The sequence below is a fragment of the Dipteris shenzhenensis genome, chromosome 19 (genome assembly GCF_047967505.1).
Source record: "Dipteris shenzhenensis isolate YYH24624 ecotype China chromosome 19, Dip_SZ_1.0, whole genome shotgun sequence".
Classification (NCBI taxonomy): Eukaryota; Viridiplantae; Streptophyta; class Polypodiopsida; order Gleicheniales; family Dipteridaceae; genus Dipteris; species Dipteris shenzhenensis.
The window spans coordinates 54,203,797-54,222,090 of record NC_141614.1 but is presented as its reverse complement, the minus strand read 5'-3'; the positions used below and the strand labels follow the sequence as shown (position 1 = coordinate 54,222,090).

The 18,294-nt window shown below is 43.8% G+C and overlaps 1 protein-coding gene across 1 annotated transcript in view; it reads left to right on the top strand.

Annotated features, from left to right (window-relative positions):
- The first annotated feature begins 432 nt into the window (after positions 1-432).
- Positions 433-18,294, top strand: part of UGP3 (UDP-glucose pyrophosphorylase 3) — a 37,747-nt gene continuing 19,885 nt past the window's right edge. The window contains exons 1-10 of the mRNA XM_087390487.1: positions 433-1,667; positions 2,426-2,612; positions 2,715-2,864; positions 12,421-12,582; positions 12,738-12,910; positions 13,129-13,195; positions 13,769-13,932; positions 15,151-15,309; positions 15,530-15,621; positions 15,772-15,866. Coding sequence (XP_087246613.1) covers positions 694-1,667; positions 2,426-2,612; positions 2,715-2,864; positions 12,421-12,582; positions 12,738-12,910; positions 13,129-13,195; positions 13,769-13,932; positions 15,151-15,309; positions 15,530-15,621; positions 15,772-15,866 — 2,223 coding nt within the window. The 5' untranslated portion in view covers positions 433-693. The remainder of the gene's footprint in view (positions 1,668-2,425; positions 2,613-2,714; positions 2,865-12,420; positions 12,583-12,737; positions 12,911-13,128; positions 13,196-13,768; positions 13,933-15,150; positions 15,310-15,529; positions 15,622-15,771; positions 15,867-18,294) is intronic.

Here is an 18,294-nt window from a genome sequence, read left to right as displayed (position 1 = left end):
TAAAAAACGTTGTCCTGAAATCGGAAGTGCCAATAGCGCCCCCAGATGGGGTGACCAAGATAGAACCGTGAGTGCCCTAGGGCTTGCATTGACACATACGCACCGCATGGCCTAAAAGCTGTTGACACAATTGTACAATGTTGCAAAGTAGGCGTGTGTCTATGTTAGCAACCATAAGAGTTACTTTACACATTTACACGCATGTATAGCAAAGAAAGGCATAGGAAATTATAAAGAGGGCTGACCAACAAAAATAAAGCCCAAGGATATACCAAGGGGTAGAGGAGGCATATGCTACACGGGTGGGTTGTAAGGCTGAGCTGGCAAGCCTGGCAAGCACGTGATGGATATTCCACGTGTACGTAAATGACGTGGCCATCTTCTTCAAAGCTTTTTTGTTGAGTCTGATCAAATGCTTTGTTTCAGCTTCGTCCTGTCACTCTGCTTCCTCTGAGCTAGGGTTTCCTCCTGACTCCATCGCCATCTCCAATCACTCGGAGCTTTCGATCGAAGCTTTTTTCGCATCCACAGATCGCTCTCCCAACAGTATTTGCCTTCCCGCAGCTCATCTCCAGGTCTGCATTTTTCGCATTGATGCCTTGCACTCCGTTTCCCTTGCTCTAGAAACGGGAATGTGGTTTGGTTCCCCCCCACCTGCTCTTGCAGTAGCGCTTACTGCACTTGGCTCCAATCATGGCACTGCACTTTCCTTCGGACGCCGCTGTACTTGACAGTGGCAGCTTTTGCAAGGAGCCCTTTCACTCCAAACTTGCTAGCTGCGGTCATCAATTAGAGCAACTTAGAGTGTTTGGTAAACAAAAAAGCTCATGCTGGAAGGGCATTGCCGCCTGCCATCAATCTACAAGCGATGGTGTCGGGAATCTGACTCAGGATGGTGGGCCGGAGGAACTCCATACTTTATCTTGGGTTCAGCGCATTACACCGAAGCGTAGCAATGTCTCCACTTCCGCAGCCGTATCAACGGCTGCACGCCTTGCTTTTGATGAGGAAGAGGTTAAGCCCTGGCGGCTCGAAGACAAGCTGCGCGAGCTCAAGATACTGAGGGATGCCCTCAATCACGCAGAGAGTTCGGACCAGAAACTTGAGATATTAAATAACAACCCCCGAGTAAGGGCAGTATTTGGAAACATAGGGAAGGTTGGCCTTTTCTCCAAACCGATCATTGCATCAGCATTGGAAACCATGGGAGATGGCGACATTTACTTGCTAAAGTGCTTAGTGGCTGGAGGTCAAGAGCACGTACTCGACGTAGCACCAGCCTGGTTTGAGCATTTGGAGAAATCATTGGAGAAAGAAACACTCTTGCAAAACGGTGTTAAACCTAGTGACAAAAACACGTTAAGGCATGCGTCCTCCAATCTTCTCAACCTAATAGGAGGCATCGATGTTGTCGGACTGCAGCAAATGAAGGTCTCAGATAAGGAGTCGCCACCTCACCACATTCCACACAGTAATGGATTGATCGTCAAAGAATTAGGGAGCACGGGGAATGGATCAACCAGTGATGGACATGCCAAACCATACGAAGTGAGCAGAGCTTTTCACGAAGAGCTACTTCGTCAAATTTTTAGTAGCATCCTGGAAAGGTTGATCAAGATACTTCGCGAAATGGAGACATTCTATGACAGCATCGGTGGCATTATTGGGTGAGGAATATTCCCTACTGTTTTGTGATTTGAGTGTGAGACCATGAAGATCAACAAGCACGCTTACACATGCATACACTGATGAATGAATGAATGCGTACTTGCCATACTCAACAACTGTCAATGACTTCGTCATATGAGGTACTTTATTGACTCGCCAGAGCAGGTTGAAACGTTTGAGATACTCAACCCATTGGTTGCTTAGCTATGTTAAGTCAATAGTAATGTGTTGGAACCAGGAAGCCTGAGTCACCAGTGTTTAGTTTGTGTTGAGTGTTATCCAGCTTTGCTTTTCTTGTTGATGCTAGCACCATGCCTGTCCTGGCTTTGTGCACCTGATGGGCGTTGGTCTTTTTCTTGGTTCAATGAAAATCAGGAGTTGAACAGAGTCATTCATTGCTAACGTTCTGACATGGTACATCCTACGTCCTTGAATTGTCAGTCAGTGACGTTGGTTTGCCTTCGCATGTTTCTGTTAACGCTCCCAGTTTTCTGGGAGCACTTGCCATTTGATTACGACTGTTGGCAATAACTTGGTTAAGGGTCGATTGCACTTCTTCATAGCGCGTGCATAAATTGGTACAATCTAAATCAGATACTATCCCTTATTTTTTAAATTAAATCAAGAACTTTCTGATCTTTGTTCACGAGGTCTTACATGCATATTTTATCTGCTCGAATATTTTGTGAAATTAGAATTCTTTGTTCTCTCTTTGTCAAGCATACTGGCATACAAGTGGATTATAATTTCTGCACAGGTATCAAGCAGCAGCTTTGCAACTAATCAAAGATTCAGAGAGTGAGCAACATTTTTCCCACTTAAGACAGAGGCCTAGATTCTCTTCTATCAAGGGTCCTACTTCCAAGCGGTTCTTTGTTCCAGCAGGTCCCGACTTGTCACAGGACAAGGAGTATGCTGCGCAGGCCGCAGTTTGGGGACTTGAGGTGAGCTGCATATGGACCTTGTTGCAGAATTGCCTTGATTGCAGATGGCTGGAGAGCTGAGAAGGGTCGGCTCACTGTCGGTTGATATTGAATATTTTACAGGCTTTGCCAGAGATGGGTGAAATATACCCTCTTGGTGGTGCTGGAGACAGACTTGGGCTTGTGGATGATGCAACTGGGGAATGTCTGCCTGTAGCGATGCTTCCTTATTGTGGCCGGACTCTGCTAGAAGGCCTTATTAGAGATTTACAGGTATCATCTTGTAAAAGGCATGCACTTCTGTTAAAAGTTCCTCTTGGAGGGGGTTACGTTTGCATACATGTTCACAAGAGGGAATTTTTCTGACTCCTATTTTGTGGATCATATCAGGACATTCGTAGGGTTTTCTATTGTTTTGTCAGATCTTGGGTTAAAGCTAGGATCTGGTTGTTAGGAAAAATTTAGTCTTTGTGGCTAGTCTTTCCATGTGATTATTGTGTGTGCAACGGAAGACCCTTGAGAGAAGAAGGGAATGCTGAAATTCAAAACTTTTGACTTCATATGTCCGTAAGATAGAATTCGCAAAACACCAAACTCAAGTGAGAGAGACAATGGTAGAGCAGTTCTCAAAATGCCTCAGAGTATATTGCAGAAATCTGAGTCAAACACGCTTCACCAAAGATCCCAAAAGCACCACAGCCTTTACTGCTCTGTAGTGAGCACAAACTTTGCTTTTACTTTTGTCCTTGCACTCTCTTTGTTGTGTGCTCCTCAGTGAGCTTCAGTGACCTCATATAGTGCTGGTTCCTTGGACAGCACCCTCCCGGAGATGTGTGTTCTCCTACTAGCTGAGATATGCACCAAGAACTGCTCCTACAGGTAAGGGTTGTTTCAAATCCAAACTCGTGATCCTTCAGTGTCCTTTCTTGCATCTGCAGACTGCTGTGAATTCTCTGGCTCACCAACTATGGATTTTGACCTCCTTGGTGCACTCCTGGACAGCCTATTGTGAGGCAAATAAATGGATAGAATGAACAAGGGCTTGGTGCCCTTCCTATAGAGCTGGAGGCCCAGCTAACTGCCCTATCCATTTGTAGACTGGCCGATCACTCTACAGACTGGTCTGGCCTGCTTTTGTGGACCCCACCTGCTCCAAAACAGACACCTTTCAGCTGTGGGGCAGCCCTGATGTCCTCACTTGTCTGCTGCATGAACATCTCCAAGGGCTTAGTTTGCTGAGCAGGTCTGCAGCCTTCTGCCATAACCCAGACAGCTCCAACTTGCTGTCCTTACAGACTCTACTTCTCCAGGCTGGTGCTGACATCATTGTCAACTTCTGACAGTCTTCCAAGCTATCCTTGCTGCCCACCTCCAACAATGGATCCTGTGGCAGCCATGTGGATCATACCTTCCACCTAGATCTACCCATGTGGCATCCATGGTTGTACAAGTCTTTAGGTGCATAGCATTCGAGGTGCATGCTTTGTAAGAATTTTATTATCAAAATTTGAAGGTGCAAGCTTCGGGAAAAAATTACATTTGAAATTTTACAAAAGGGGAGAGAAAATATTTACATGACATGTAGCGAAGCATAGGACATACATAGTTGAGCTGCGACATCCACATGCAAAAGTGGTCATCAAGAGCAAAGAAACCATGTGAGAAAAACCTATAATGGGGGGTATGAGAATAAAAGGGGGGATGAAAGAACCTAAGGTTGAGACTAGAGGTATCATGGATGAGGTTAAAATCCGGTGGACTAGGAAAAGCAGAGCTTGTCCAGGAAAAATGTTGGAGTCGACTCTCGCAGGGAGGCATTAGTGGCACACGATTTTTCTATCATGGATGCTGGCAGTTTGAACGTGATTGGACCATGCAATAGGCGGTTGCATGGCGGTGTAGGCAACTTCCAGTCAAGGCGGTTTATGATCGACCTGAAAAGCTGGATCAGAGCCTCAAGCTCTTTGTTCTTGTCCAGAGACATAGCATTTAAGAAGATCCAAGACAGTAGAAATTTGCCTCTTCTAACTGTCCATCTGACAGTGGGTGGAAAGAGGATGCTTAGTGCCCATGTTTTCAAAGAGACCTCTCCAGAAAAGGCTGGTCATACGCAGATCTCTATCACTGACAATGGATTGAGGCATTCTATGATACTTGAAGATACTATGCAAGAATATTTTCGCCATCTGATCCGCTGAAATCTTCTCCCTGGGTGGAATGAAGTGGGCTTGCTTGCTGAATTTGCACATGATTGTCCAGATCCCATTATGTCCAGTTGGAGTACGAGGAAGATCAAACACAAAATCCATGGCAATGCTCTGCCAAGGCCTATCTGGGATAGGTAGTGGATGTAGCAATCCAGGTACCTTTTGCCTATCATATTTCACTTTCTGACAACTGATGCATGCTTTCACATATGCCTCAACATGTTTCCTCAAAGCTGGCCAATAGAGGAAATGCTCCATTGCTTTGACTGTAGCATCTATGCCTCTGTGTCCTACATATGGCGGGGCATGACTCTCTGTTAAAACTTTTGGCCTAAGCTGCTTTGTGACACAAAGCTTGCCATGCATCACCATAAAACCATTCTTAAGCATATAGTGCTCATGTCTTTGGCCCTTGGCCAGCTGATCAAAAATCCTTGCAATGTCAACTTCATTTCCTTCATGCATCAATCTCAGTGTAATCTTGATAGCTGAAACTTGCTGTTTTATGGATATCGCATCGGGCATTCACTCCCTAGAAAGTGCATCAGCAACAACATTTTTCTTGCCAAGCACATGCACAAACATGGAAAGGAAGTTTGCCCAGCGCATGTGTTTTTCTGACATCTTTCTCTGAGTGTGAAAGTACCTCAAGGATTGGTGATTTGTCTGGACATAAAAATCAGCACCTAAAAGGTAGTGTTTCTAAGTAGAAAGAGCATATATGACAGCCAACGTCTCTTTCTCATAAATCTGCAAATATATTTTAGCATCACTAAGCACCCTACTCTGATATGCAACCACTCTTCCATCCTGCATAAGCACTCCTCGTATGCTGTTCCTACATGCATCACATTGGACAGCAAAGGGCCTGCATAGATTTGGCAAGATAAAGACAAGATCGGAGCATAGCTTTTTCTCAGGCTCTTCAAAGGCTGCAATCATATCATCTACATACAAAACTGCAATAGTGATGAACTTTGTATTGGAGAGTATGATCTGCATTGCATTCAATGTGTCTCATATTGGCAAAATACTTATCGATTTTGCTATACCAACTTCTGGGTGCTTGCTTTAAGCTGTAGAGACTTTTCTTGAGATGGCAAACCTGATTCTCTTTCCTTGGTTCGACATAACCTACTGGTTGTTGCACGTAGACTTCCTCGTCTAGGTAACCATTGAGAAAAGCATTCTTAACATCTAGCTGGTACACATTCCATCTGCTGAGTGTCGCTAGTGATATGAAGAACCGTATGGAATCTATCTTTGCTATTGGAGCATAAGTCTGATCATAATCTTGACCATATGGCTGTGCAAAACCTTTTGCAACTAGTCTGGCTTTGTATCTTTCAATGCTTCCATCTGGTTTGTATACCCATTTGTTTGCTATGGCCTTCTTTCTTGGTGGAGGTCGCATAACTCCCAAGTGTTGTTTTTGTACAAAGCTTCCATTTCTTCATTCATAGTACTTTGCCATTCTGGCTTGTCAACTGCGTCTTGGAAGTACATTGGATCTTTTGTAACCATGATGGTTGTCATAAGAGCGCAATCCGTAGTTTCAACCTGAAGTGCTTTGCCTTTCTGAGCTTATGTCAATCTGGCTGGTGGTCTGCTTTCCCTAGTAGACCGTCTGAGTTGCTGTTGCTCTTCTCGGGTGTCTCTGGCAATTCTTACTCTTCTTCATCAACCTTTTCTTTAGGTGACTGAGTAGGGCAGTGGAACTAAACCTTTAATCACTTCCTTTAATCACTTCAGCACTTATTTACAACTCATAAAGCATATATCACAACCATTAACCATTGCATGATCACCATTTGGCATTTACCCATTTGTTCACAAACAAAACCATTGAAAAAGGGATGGAGGCTAGAATGCCCCTGCTCAACAAACATAGACAAGTACACCCGATTGGCCCCAAACACCGTGGCGTCCCTTTCGGTATTTCTTTATATTTCACAGTGAAATGATTACAAGTTGCATCTGGGAGACCTTCCTTGCAACTGAGCATGCAGCCCCAATTCACTAAGCCTTCGCAAGGCTTCCAAGCATAGAACACCATCACATAAGTGCACTTAACCCATAGGCTTAACCCAAAGGCATTCTCTTTTCCGAGTGCAATTCCATTGATTGTCCAGATGCAATCACACTGCACCCCAGCCGCACTCTCTTTGAGTGGTTTCCAGATGGCATTCACAAAGCTTTTCAAAGCTCTAAAATAAAATCAGCAAAGTACCCAACCAAAGAATGACTCATGTAGCACTGCTTGGGCACTTGTGAACCATGAAAGAGGTGGCACAGGAGGCCAACCAATAGCTTATGGCAAAAAGAAATTGCAGCAGCAAAATCACAACTCACCAGGCCTTGAAAACTCGAACCAAGTCCTTAATCGCCAAGAGGACATAGTAGCCAATGCCCAATTGCATTCTCAGCCAAAGAGGAGTACAAAGGCATAAAGAAAGAGCATTTACAAGAGCCGATCAGCAAGAATTCCACTGAAAAATGCGAAAAGAAGTTTTTTTGTCGCGAAGAAGTGGGAGTTCTTGGGCTCAAAAGAAGCATGCTTCAGAGAGGAATGCATTGAGAAGGTTTTGGAGAAGTTTCATCGCCGGAAAGTCCTCCAAACGAGAGAAAAACCAGTCAACCAGCGCGTGGGACCACTTAAATTCAACAGAAAGCTGTAGCTTTGCAAGAGGAGAGGCCCAGGAGGCTGTAGAAGCAAAAAGGTCCAGAAAAAGCCACTTTTGCAAATTCGACCAGCAAAAGAAGTGCTTAGCTCTGTGCGTTCTACCAAACGTACGGAGGGAAAAGCATATCACTGCGAAGGGGTGGCAGAGGGGAAGCCATCGGGCCAAACGGAAGTCGAGGAATCGAAACGGGTGAGGAGTTATGAAGAAAAACGGAATTCAACCGAAGGACGCTGAAAAACCAGTCCAAAATCTCAACAAAGGGAGAAGATGAGAGAGAAAACCACACATGTGAAGTTTAGAAGGCCTAGGAAGGTCTAAGAATGACAAAGGAGCATGTAGAAGGCACTAGAGCCACCTGGAACTCTAGGGGGGCCACTAAAGGTACATGGCCCTCTAGGGGGCCCATTAAAAATGCCACATCATCATTTCCCAACAACCACTCTTTTAATTCCTTGGAATGTCTTTGGACCTAGGGATTAATTACGCTTATATACTAGGCACCATGCCACGTTCAATTACACATTATTAAGCCCATGCTTGGGCTTTTAAGACCAAAGTTGTCACGGTCTTGTAGTACATTAAAGTACTTAGAATTTCACGCCCCCATGACAGTATCTATCTCTTGTGTATTTGAGGTTTTTCATTCTGATTCGTCATCAAAGATTACATATCTGGAGATGATGACCTTTCGGTTGATGGGATCATACAACTTGTTTGCTTTGCTTTCTTCACTTTAGTCAATCATTATGCATTTACGTGACTTTACATCCAATTTACTGCAATGATCGTCATGTATGTGAACATATGCTATGCAACCAAATATGCGGAGATGCCCAATGCGTGGCTTGTGTCCAGTGAATGTTTCATAAGGTGTCATACCCTGAATCGGTTCGGTCGGAAGCTGATTAAGTAAGTAGTTTGCAGTGGCAATCGCTTCTGGCTTATAAGAAACACATTCTCAGATTCATTGGCATAATGACTGTGACTTGAATATCCACCGTGATGATTTTCTATTCCATGGAAATTCTCTCGATTGCTGCTGGATTGACCGCCTTGCTCGTACTACTTCTTATGGAAATATCTTTCATAGTGTCCAAACTTATGGCAATAATTGTAGTGACTGTTTGACACGTTGGTGGATGCATTCTCTCGTCCTTAGAATCTTCCTCTGTTGGAATGATTTCCTCTTGGATGCTGATGCTGATGTTTTGCCGTAATTGGAATTGTCTAGCTTAGCAGATGCCTCTAAATTGAGGTTGCTAGTCGTAGACATGGTGCAAGAAATGTACTCAAAGTGCCTTTGAAATCACTGTCTGAATCAATTGCAATACATTGAATATATCGAGTGTAATTTAAACCGTCGGTGAAGATAGAACTGTAATATATAATCCAATCTGTTACAAGGCTTGTGGCAAATGATGTCGGGAATGGCCAAGAGGCTCTACAAGGCTTAAATAATGTGCACAATGCCGAAAAATAGCCAAATAGGCTTTATAATGGTGGCATGTGTGTGTAAAATCAAATCATGCGCAATCTGCTCTCTGATCAATCGGCCAATATTCTGAAAAACTATGAAGTATGCTAACTGAATTGTGAAAGGTCAGGTTTTAAGAAATGTAATGATGAAAAACGGCATGTGAGTGTAGGGACTGACTCCAAATAGGAACTATTTAGGAATTTTTGGGCATGGTTACGATTGACTGGTTTGGAGTTCTCTCCGCTATGGATGATCTAATGTACTCTGAACTAGATCTAGAGCAACGGTCGAGCGATGAAAAAGAAGTAAATAATTCCTTTTCTTTGTTCGTTTTAGGTGTAGGGTTAGATGCACGATGTAGAGGCTGATGTGCATGCAAGAAGCGGATTTTTAGCCAAGGCTCAAAAGTATGTGATACTTGCGTCAAAATGTGCGCGTGATGTGGCGAGCGCATAGAGCACAAAAAATTGAGTGTTTTTTTTTTTTGAAAGCGGTCTCAAATTCTTCTTGGATCAAGAGATATGTCTTGATCTAGATGGAGGGGCAAAAAAGATTGCAAATGATAATGTGGTAGTAATGTGGTCTCTGTGTTCGAATGCAGAGGTGTGCTTGCCAAGGGGTGTGCCTATAGGGCACTGTTGAGGTGTCAAGAGGGTGCACATGCAGTGTGCACATTGTGCCTGCAGAGGGGATGTGTGCTTGACAGGGAACTTTCACGTGGCAGTGCTGATGTGGCAGCTAAGTTGTCACTAAAGACGTGGCATGGATGAGTTGGTAGGATGACTACATAGAGTGACGTGGCCTCTGGAAAATGACGTGGGAGGCAGCTCAACGCACTGACGTGGCATCGGTGCCTACGTGGCAAATAATGCTTGCACGGTAGATGGGGTTTGCCACGTGTAGATAAGGTGTAGCTTGTGAGTGCCACGTGTAACTATGTGGTGGTGCCACAGGGTGAGACGTGACCCAAGCTGTGAGAGGATGGAATCTAACAAAGATGCTATCGGAATCATGAAGATGCCGCATGGAATCTTCAGGATTCTGTTGCTGGCCGTTCTTATGGTGGAGTCGTTGCTGTGAGTCTCTGGCTCGTATGTGCCGGGTCGGTTGTTTGGTCGATTGGACTGTGAGATTGCGGTGGCACTATGAGGCTAGGAGCGGTTGGAGCGGGTCATCAATTGTAGCGTGGATTGAGGTAGAAGCCGTCTGTAGAGTTTGTTGTAGGAGGCGCAGTTGGTTGGAGAGCCGGTATTGTCAGTGGAGCGGTGCTCAGTTGGTGGCGTTTGCTGATGGTCGGCGGCTACGTTGGTTGGATAGCCGTTTTGGCTGGAGAGTCGAGGCTTTGTCGTTGATGTGTACAAAGTCGTTGCTATGGAGCTGCGTGTCGCATGAGTGTTGTGGGATGAGGCGCTTGATGCGCCTTGCTGTGTTCCGTTGGAGCTCGGTTGGCTGTTGTGGAGCCGTCTGGTGTGCATGTCGTTGTGATGTAGAGAGGTGCAGTGCTAAGAGTTAGCCATTGTGAGACCGAATCTGAAGCTTGTTCGGCCGGTGTTTAAGTGTTGTTTGTAGTGGGCTGTCGTGGTTGCTTCCTGTTGAAGCCTTGTTGTCGACTCTCGCCTTTTGGCTCACTAGGACCAGAGCTGCGTAACCATGTAGGAACTAGTGGTCATTGTTGCTGTTGCGTAGTTGCTTCTAAGCTGTGGCTACTTGCATGAGCCTTAGTTTGCTGGAGTATTGGCTGAAAGCTTTGCTTGGCATAGTTGTAAAAGCTACTAGCTTGTTGTAGAGTCGTTCAGGTGGAGTTGTGTTACTTCTTCGCCTTGAGTATGTAGGTAGACTTCTCTCAATTTTTTTCTCAGAAAAGAAGGATGCTGTCTCTTGACAAACTTTCTCTATCTCTTTCGAAAAAAGAAGGAAATGGAAAGAAAAGAAGACACTCTCTCTTTCAAGAAGACAACACTCTATACCTTTCTCTATGGATCTCCCACAAGAGAAAATCAGTCAACTCTCAATACAGAAACTCTCACAAAGAATGAAAACCTCTCTCACATGGCCAAAAAATTTTTCTCTACGAAAGTGAACTCTCACAAGAACACTCAAGAAACTCTCAATCACAATTCCTCTCACACTCTCAATAGAATGGCGCCTCAGCGGAAGGCAAAACCTTGCGCTCTGATACCATGAACAAATATGGAGAGAGGAGAGGAGAAGAGTGGAGATGAGAGAGGGCACAGCTAGAGATCACACCACAAATGACTAAACTGTACACTAGATTTAGTTGCAAATGTAGGATATATACAAACCCTTTTAGGGCTAGGATTAGGGCATCTAACCCTTTCCTTTATAGCACTCTATTGGGTTAGTGCTATGCACATATCAAACATATGATGTTGAGATGGGTTCCTCAACAAATCCGTGTGTTATCCTAATAGTTGATTTGAAGGATGCTGAGATTTGTGCTATAAGTAGGATGAATCTTAAGTCTTTTGAATCATGTCATGGGTTTATTAGATATGAGGATTTGAAAGAGTTAATTTGACGTTGGTCTTGGTCATGTTTGAATTTATGTTTGAAGGTGGGGCAATTTTGAAGATTTTCAAGACCTAAAATGTGAGAGTGGTCACCCACCTCCTAGGGCAATTAGGGTTATTTCCTTATTATAGAAGGGCATAGAGTCTAATTATTAATGAGTGTTAGTGCTCAGCAACCCTCTTGGATATGACACCTTTTTTTGGTGTTTAGTTAATGATGTTCCTTTATGCATACAAGTCTTGCAATACACACTTTGTCTGGTAGCTTGTGGTGATGCGGAGTGCTTTATTTTCTTTGTACATCTGTTTAACAGGGTGGCTTCCCCTTGGACTCTTTTGCTAGAGAGTTGTTCCTCCATGCTCCAAAATCTGACTGCCCTCTTTTGCTAGAGAGGTCTCTCCATGCTTCAAAATCTCATTGGCTGCTGTGCTATGATGCCATGCTAGATTGGTGCTGCAAAAAACATGTATGCTTAAGGCGCTAGAAGAGGAAGAGTTTCCTTAATGGGGCGATGTATACTTGGAGGCAAGGCCTCAAGAACACTTTTTGAAGTACCTAATTGCTTTAGTCCGCTCCTGAACAAATTAGACGATAAAAAACAAATAAGTGACTATAAGTTGCTCGAAATGGAGATATTGCTGTCCATGGAATTGCTACATCTAATGTGGTACATGTTTTTTAAATCTCTAGCATTCTAGCAATAAAAGCGCACTTTACAAAGGGTTCCTGGTTGGAGGCTTTTTGGAAAACCTCTTGCTGTAATCAGTGTATCTACACCTCAACTTATTGAGGCTGGTGACCTTTCAATAACCAAACTGTGTGGATGCTCCTGTTCATAAGTTTTAAGAGTTGAAATAATATAAAGGCCTTTGTTTTGACACGTACATACTTTGTTACCTACACCTGATGAAGATAGGTGTGTGCTTCAGGCAAGGGAATACTTACATTTCAAGGTCTTTGGGCACCAGCATATCACTCCTGTTGCCATCATGACAAGTGCTGCCAAAAAAAATAATGAACGGGTTACGGGCCTTTGTGAAAGTCATGGTTGGTTTGGGCGTGGCAAATCAAATTTCTGTCTTTTTGAGCAGGTGAGCAGGAACAACTAGCCCTGTGAACTGCAAGTTTCTTTGAGGAGAATTCGTACGTTTATATTGGCTCTTGAAAGCAGGATGTTTTACTTTTTAGTAATGTTTGATTCTTATAATGCACCCTCCCTCAATTTGTGCTTTGACAACTTTCTCAGCCTTTAATACCAGCAGTAGGAGCAGAAGATGGCCATTGGCTGATCAGAGAGCCTCTATTGCCAATTTTAAAGCCTGGAGGTCATGGTGTTATATGGAAGCTGGCTTGTGACAAAGGAGTGTTTGATTGGTTTTACAGGAAAGGCCGCAAGGCTGCTATTGTACGCCAGATTAGGTGAGCATCTTTTTGAGGGGGACATCTTAGAATTCTTTCCAAATGTACTTGGTTTCATCGCTTTTGTTTCACATTGTCTGTTGATGTTGATGTATAAACTGATATTGTAGCTCGTTTGTGTTGCTCAGTGGTGTTTATTTGATAGGATGAGAACAAAACCAATATTGTCACCATGTCTTCTCACTTCTCTTCTGATAGACTGTAGCATGTGTATGCAGCAACCCCATCGCAGCCACTGATGTGACTTTATTGGCATTAGCAGGGGTGGGGCATCGGCACAACAAGGTTAGTAATGGTGTTGTGGTAAAGCTATAAACAATCTTACATCTGCGCAAAGAAAAATGGAAGTGACAGAAAGCATACATGAGACCCATAGGTTGCAATTTTGTAATATTTGTGAATTTGGGAACTGGCTTGGGAACTGGCAATGCTCAGTAAACAAGAACTTGACATTCCTAAGATCGGAAATTACGGGGCAGTGATTATATAATATTTAAAAACAGAATAATGTTTGACGTTATGCTAATACTACACTTAATATGACATTTTCACAGAGTTGGATTTGTTCTTTGAGCTCTCAATTTAACCCTATGAAATGAAATTATCCTGAAAGTAGAAGAGAATTTGATAAGGAATTCTAGTTTGATACCAGTAACCCATGTGTGTGTCTTGTGATACTGCATGTAATCTGAGTCGAGTGACATTTTGTAGTACAAGGGTTTTCCTTTTGCCAGAAAAATTGAAGTGCTTGGATCATGTTGACTTCATGTACAAGTCTAACTCTAGCAGACACATTATAGCTAATATAAAATTGGTGAGGTACAATTATAATGGCACGACTGCCTGTGGGTTTTCCAGAAGTTTGGCTTTGCATCATGTGAGCGTAATGTTGGGGCTGCCGAGGGCGTCAATGTCCTTGTTGAGCAGAGCACAAAGGATGGCTGGGAGTATTGTGTGACGTGCATTGAGTATACTGAATTCAGTAAGCTGGGTATCCCTGATGTTCCAGTTTCTCCGGGCAGGTACATATGAGTGCTTATGTAATGTTGCTCACTAACAAAGTCAATCTTCAGTTTTTCCTGAGCTCGTTTACTGTCCCTTTATTTGGACATATTTCTATATTTCTAGAGTCATTCAGATGCTGCTGGATGATATCGTGTAAGCTTGATGTTTTCAATATAGCAGCTTTGGAAGAAAATGTTGGGCAGTTTCACATCTTGAGGAAAGTCTGTGCATGTGTGCTTTTGTGTGTTTACATTTACTCTGTTTGTCATATGGATATATACTCATTATAGGATCTATAGTGCGCTCTTGAAAATAGTGTCGAGTTTAATGAAAGACCTTCAGTGGTGATGAAATTATGCTCATCTAAATATTCTTTTCGGGCCTGGTTGACCTTTGGAATTTTAAATTATGGACCATGCCAATTACAAACTGGTTCATTGAACCTTCAAGTTATCTCAAGCCCATGCCATCAAAACTGTAGGAAGAGAGAGAGGGTAAAAATGGATATTCTTCTCCCTCTCTCCCTGTTCATCTCCGTCTCAGTCCTTTTCTCCATATCTCTCTATCTGAATGTCCTGTGATAATAGTATTTCATACAGAATTGCGCTTTACAGAGTGGTGGATTGACCTCTCCTTTTAACTTTCTGCCTTTTGGATGTTCAACTTGTTTTTACTTTTTGGTTTGCATGTTTTTAGCTTCCTTCTCATTAAACTGATTGAACCCTGTTTCTCCTATCTCTGTGTTTTGCTGCAATCTGGCTTCACGTCCACCTTTGCTGGGTCAGTTGGTATCACTACCTTAGTAGTGGACTTCAGTTGGACATTGGATTTCAACTTTGTGCTCTTGGCCATACTTCAAAACTTCCTTGTCACCTTTAAGATAGGGTAATTTGTCACATCCAGCTTGCCAGATCGTAAAGCTTTCCGCTGCTATTTTATTGGCTGTGCAACTGGTGTTCTCCAATCAATTACATCTTCGTTTGTTTCACTTCAACTTGTATACAAAGTTATAAAGTTCTCATTATAGATGCAAGCTCGCTAATCTTACGTGCTTCTCTCTTTATGTTCTGTTTTGCAACCATACCAAAACCTGAACTGATAAACAAGCTATCTATTCATAGCCACTAATTATATCGTTTCATTTCCAAACTGCCACAACTCGTATCTAATTCTCTTCTATTTCAATTTTTCTGAGAGATGACTTGCACAGTTGACTCAAGAATTGTTTATGCCAGCATGCAGGCTCAGTATCCAGCAAATACAAATGTTTTATATGTTGATCTGCCTTCTGTGGAACACATTGCTTCAGCTCAAAGTTCAGCATCTCTCCCTGGCATGATCTTGAATTTGAAGAAGCCTATCGTGTTTGAAGATCACCTTGGAGTTACACACAGGTAGAAGTACACGTTCTTGATTTTGTTTCATCTGTTTATAAGAGATTTTGTAATGAGGATGAACAGTTGTCAATGAGTTTTTGTTCTTGTTCGTGAGATTAAAATAGCAGATGAATCACAAAAGTAACCTGTTTGGACTTTTTTGACAATGTCAAGTTGTTGTACTAACTACACATTCTTAGCCAAGAAATTGATACGATCTGATCCCAAGTTGGAGCAGTACTTATGCAGGTAGAATTGAATGCACGATGCAAAATGTTGCAGATTTGCTTTTGAACAAAACTCAATCAAGATTATGTTCTGCAGAATATGGTATGTTTAAGTAGCTGTTGGTACATGTGATGGTTTGGGTATGTTTTCATGATTGATTTCAACTAGTTTGGTTTTGATTATGGCATTTTCTGAAGAATCTGGCTAGTAGTTCAGTTATGGATTTCTTTCAATCTGCTCATGATTTTTCAGAAAACTTGGACACCTTCTTGATTTACAATCAAAGACGCAAGGTCACTTCTTCTGCGAAACGGAAAAGAAAAGCGAGTGATTTTTCTTTACATCAAGTATGTAACATGCGCATATTATGTCTGAGATTCTCTTTAATGCTTCAACAAGGTTTTTGGTTTTTGGGGATCAGATCCAGAACAGTTATCATGACCTTGTAGTTTCTTGGCTTGGTGCTTGTCACGGCACAATACATATTTTGGGGAGAAAGAAAGAAAGTTTATTAACGTCTTTAAAAGACCAAAGGGTCTATGAGACTAAAAGTGTTAGAAATGACCCAACAGAGGGTACGCACAGCGGAAGACTTATAGTAATGCCCAGGAGCTCACACAGTGTGCGTGTGGGGTGTGGAATCACAAACTTCTTAACTTAATGTGCATAGAATAGATGCGCAGACTCATCAATAGACAATGAACCAGCCAGATAGAGAAACCACCAAAATAATATATTTCCGTCCAAAACTATGGACACAATACAAAAGAGATAGATCCAGAGTCCAGAGTCCCACCAATGGTGTGGTCCTCTGATCTTACCACAAGGTACTTCTCCTATCTGCTGACTATCTCTAGATTGGAGCCCGCGTGCTCCACCTCGAGCGTAAGTATTTCTGTCTAGATCCCTTCCACCTTGCTGTCTTTGCACCAGCCTAGGTGGGCAGCACTCTGAGCTAGGTCTGCAGCTCTACAGCCACTTGAATCCTTCTGGATAGAGGCCTACAGGTGCCTGTTCTGCTGCAAGTGATGATAAATGAGGCCAAGAGCCTCTGCTTTTATAGGCCCCAAGGGCCTGTCATAAAAACCGACCAGTTAGCTTCATACTGGCCGACCAGTCTGGTGCTGGTCCAGCCCTTTAAGGGCTCTAAAACCGGGCCCAAACTTCTAGGGCCTTTGGCCCTCCAATCTAGGCAAGGGCCCAGCCCTATATAAGGCATGCCACTGCCCACTAGCAGCCCCATTTGCTGCTCTACCTGGCCTCCATGTGGCTGACCCAATCTGCTGGTCTGCCCCGTGCTTCTGCGCCATCTCCTCTGCCAGACAGCCCGCCAGCGCCTTCAGCCTGCCTATGCCGCCACCTGTGCGCCTCTTTTGCAGACCCATGGATTCCTGTTTTGACAGCTGCCCACCCCACATGGTAGACTGTGTGCTGCCCATGTGGCAGCCTCTGCCCTTTCTGTGTGCTGCCCATGTGGCAGCCCCAATATCCCCTGGTCTACCTCCCCCATGCTCTCCTCATATGGGGGCTTACAGATGGGGAGGTGACCTTTCCAACACCCTCTCTCACCGACACATCTAGGCCGAATGCCAACACGTCGATGACGATGCTCCAGTAACTCCCTGGTCGTAGTAGTCCTCTGGAACTTTTTGATGTCGAAATGTTTTCCTGGCTTTTTATCCAGTGGCTCTTGTTCCACTAGGTCTGGTTTTGCTTCCGCACACCATCTTGGTGCGCAGGTCCATCTCGGTGATGTCACCAGGAACAACTCTTTATTTGCTTTGGCCTCTCCTTCTGAATCTGAGTCGGACTCCTTTTTGTTTTTCCGATCCATCTTTTTCTTTCTGTAGTCCTTTGCAAAATGTCCTGGCGTATCACAGTAGAAGCACTTCTTCTTCTGCTTCCTTTTCGAAGTCTCCTCATTGTCAGAGTTGTTTTTCTTGGACTTGCCATTGTTAGGCTTGCCCTTTCCTTTGCCAGCGTAATCCTTCGCCAGCATCGCCTTGTCATCTTTGTCCTCATTGTAGAGCTTCTCTCGAGCTTCCTTCTGTGGCAGTAATGGACCCAACTTCTCAAACGTCAGAGGTTTGGTCCTCTGTCCTGCTGTCACAGTCGTAACAATGCTCTTGAAACTCCAAGGTAGTCTCCTCAGTACCATCAAGGCCAAATGGCATGAGTTTTTCTTCTGACCAACTGCTGCCAGCTGATCCCTCAACACCTTGACCTTTGTCAAGTGGCTATGTACCGTATCTCCTTCTTCTATATCAAGATTGTAGAGTTGATGCTGAAGAAGCAAAACCTGGGAGGTGTTGTCCATCTCGTACAGATCCTTCAGAGTGACCCATGCCTCTACTGACATCTTGGCCATCTGGATATGTGGAAGAACAGAGTCCGCCGTAGTCCCTATGATTAATGCGAGGGCATGGGCATCTTTGTCTTCCCAAGCTTCGAGCTCTCTCTGTCTACTGCCATGACTATCTCCCCTTGCTTGTCCACCATGTCCTCCGGCCTCGCCTCCACTCCCGTGGTCAGCTTCCACAACTTTCGAGCCACTAAATGACTCCGGATCTTCACTTTCCAGATCGGGTAGTTGGTCCCGTCCAGTTTCCCAGACTCTCCAAAGTTAGGGATAGTGAAAGAGAGAAAATTGGGGGAGGAGGAAGGGAGAGCAGGGGCTGAGGAGGCTGTTGAGGTCGACATCTCTGCTGTTTATACCACACAGGAAAGTCAACCAAACTCAATTTCAGTAGACCAGAACTCTGAACGCACCTGACT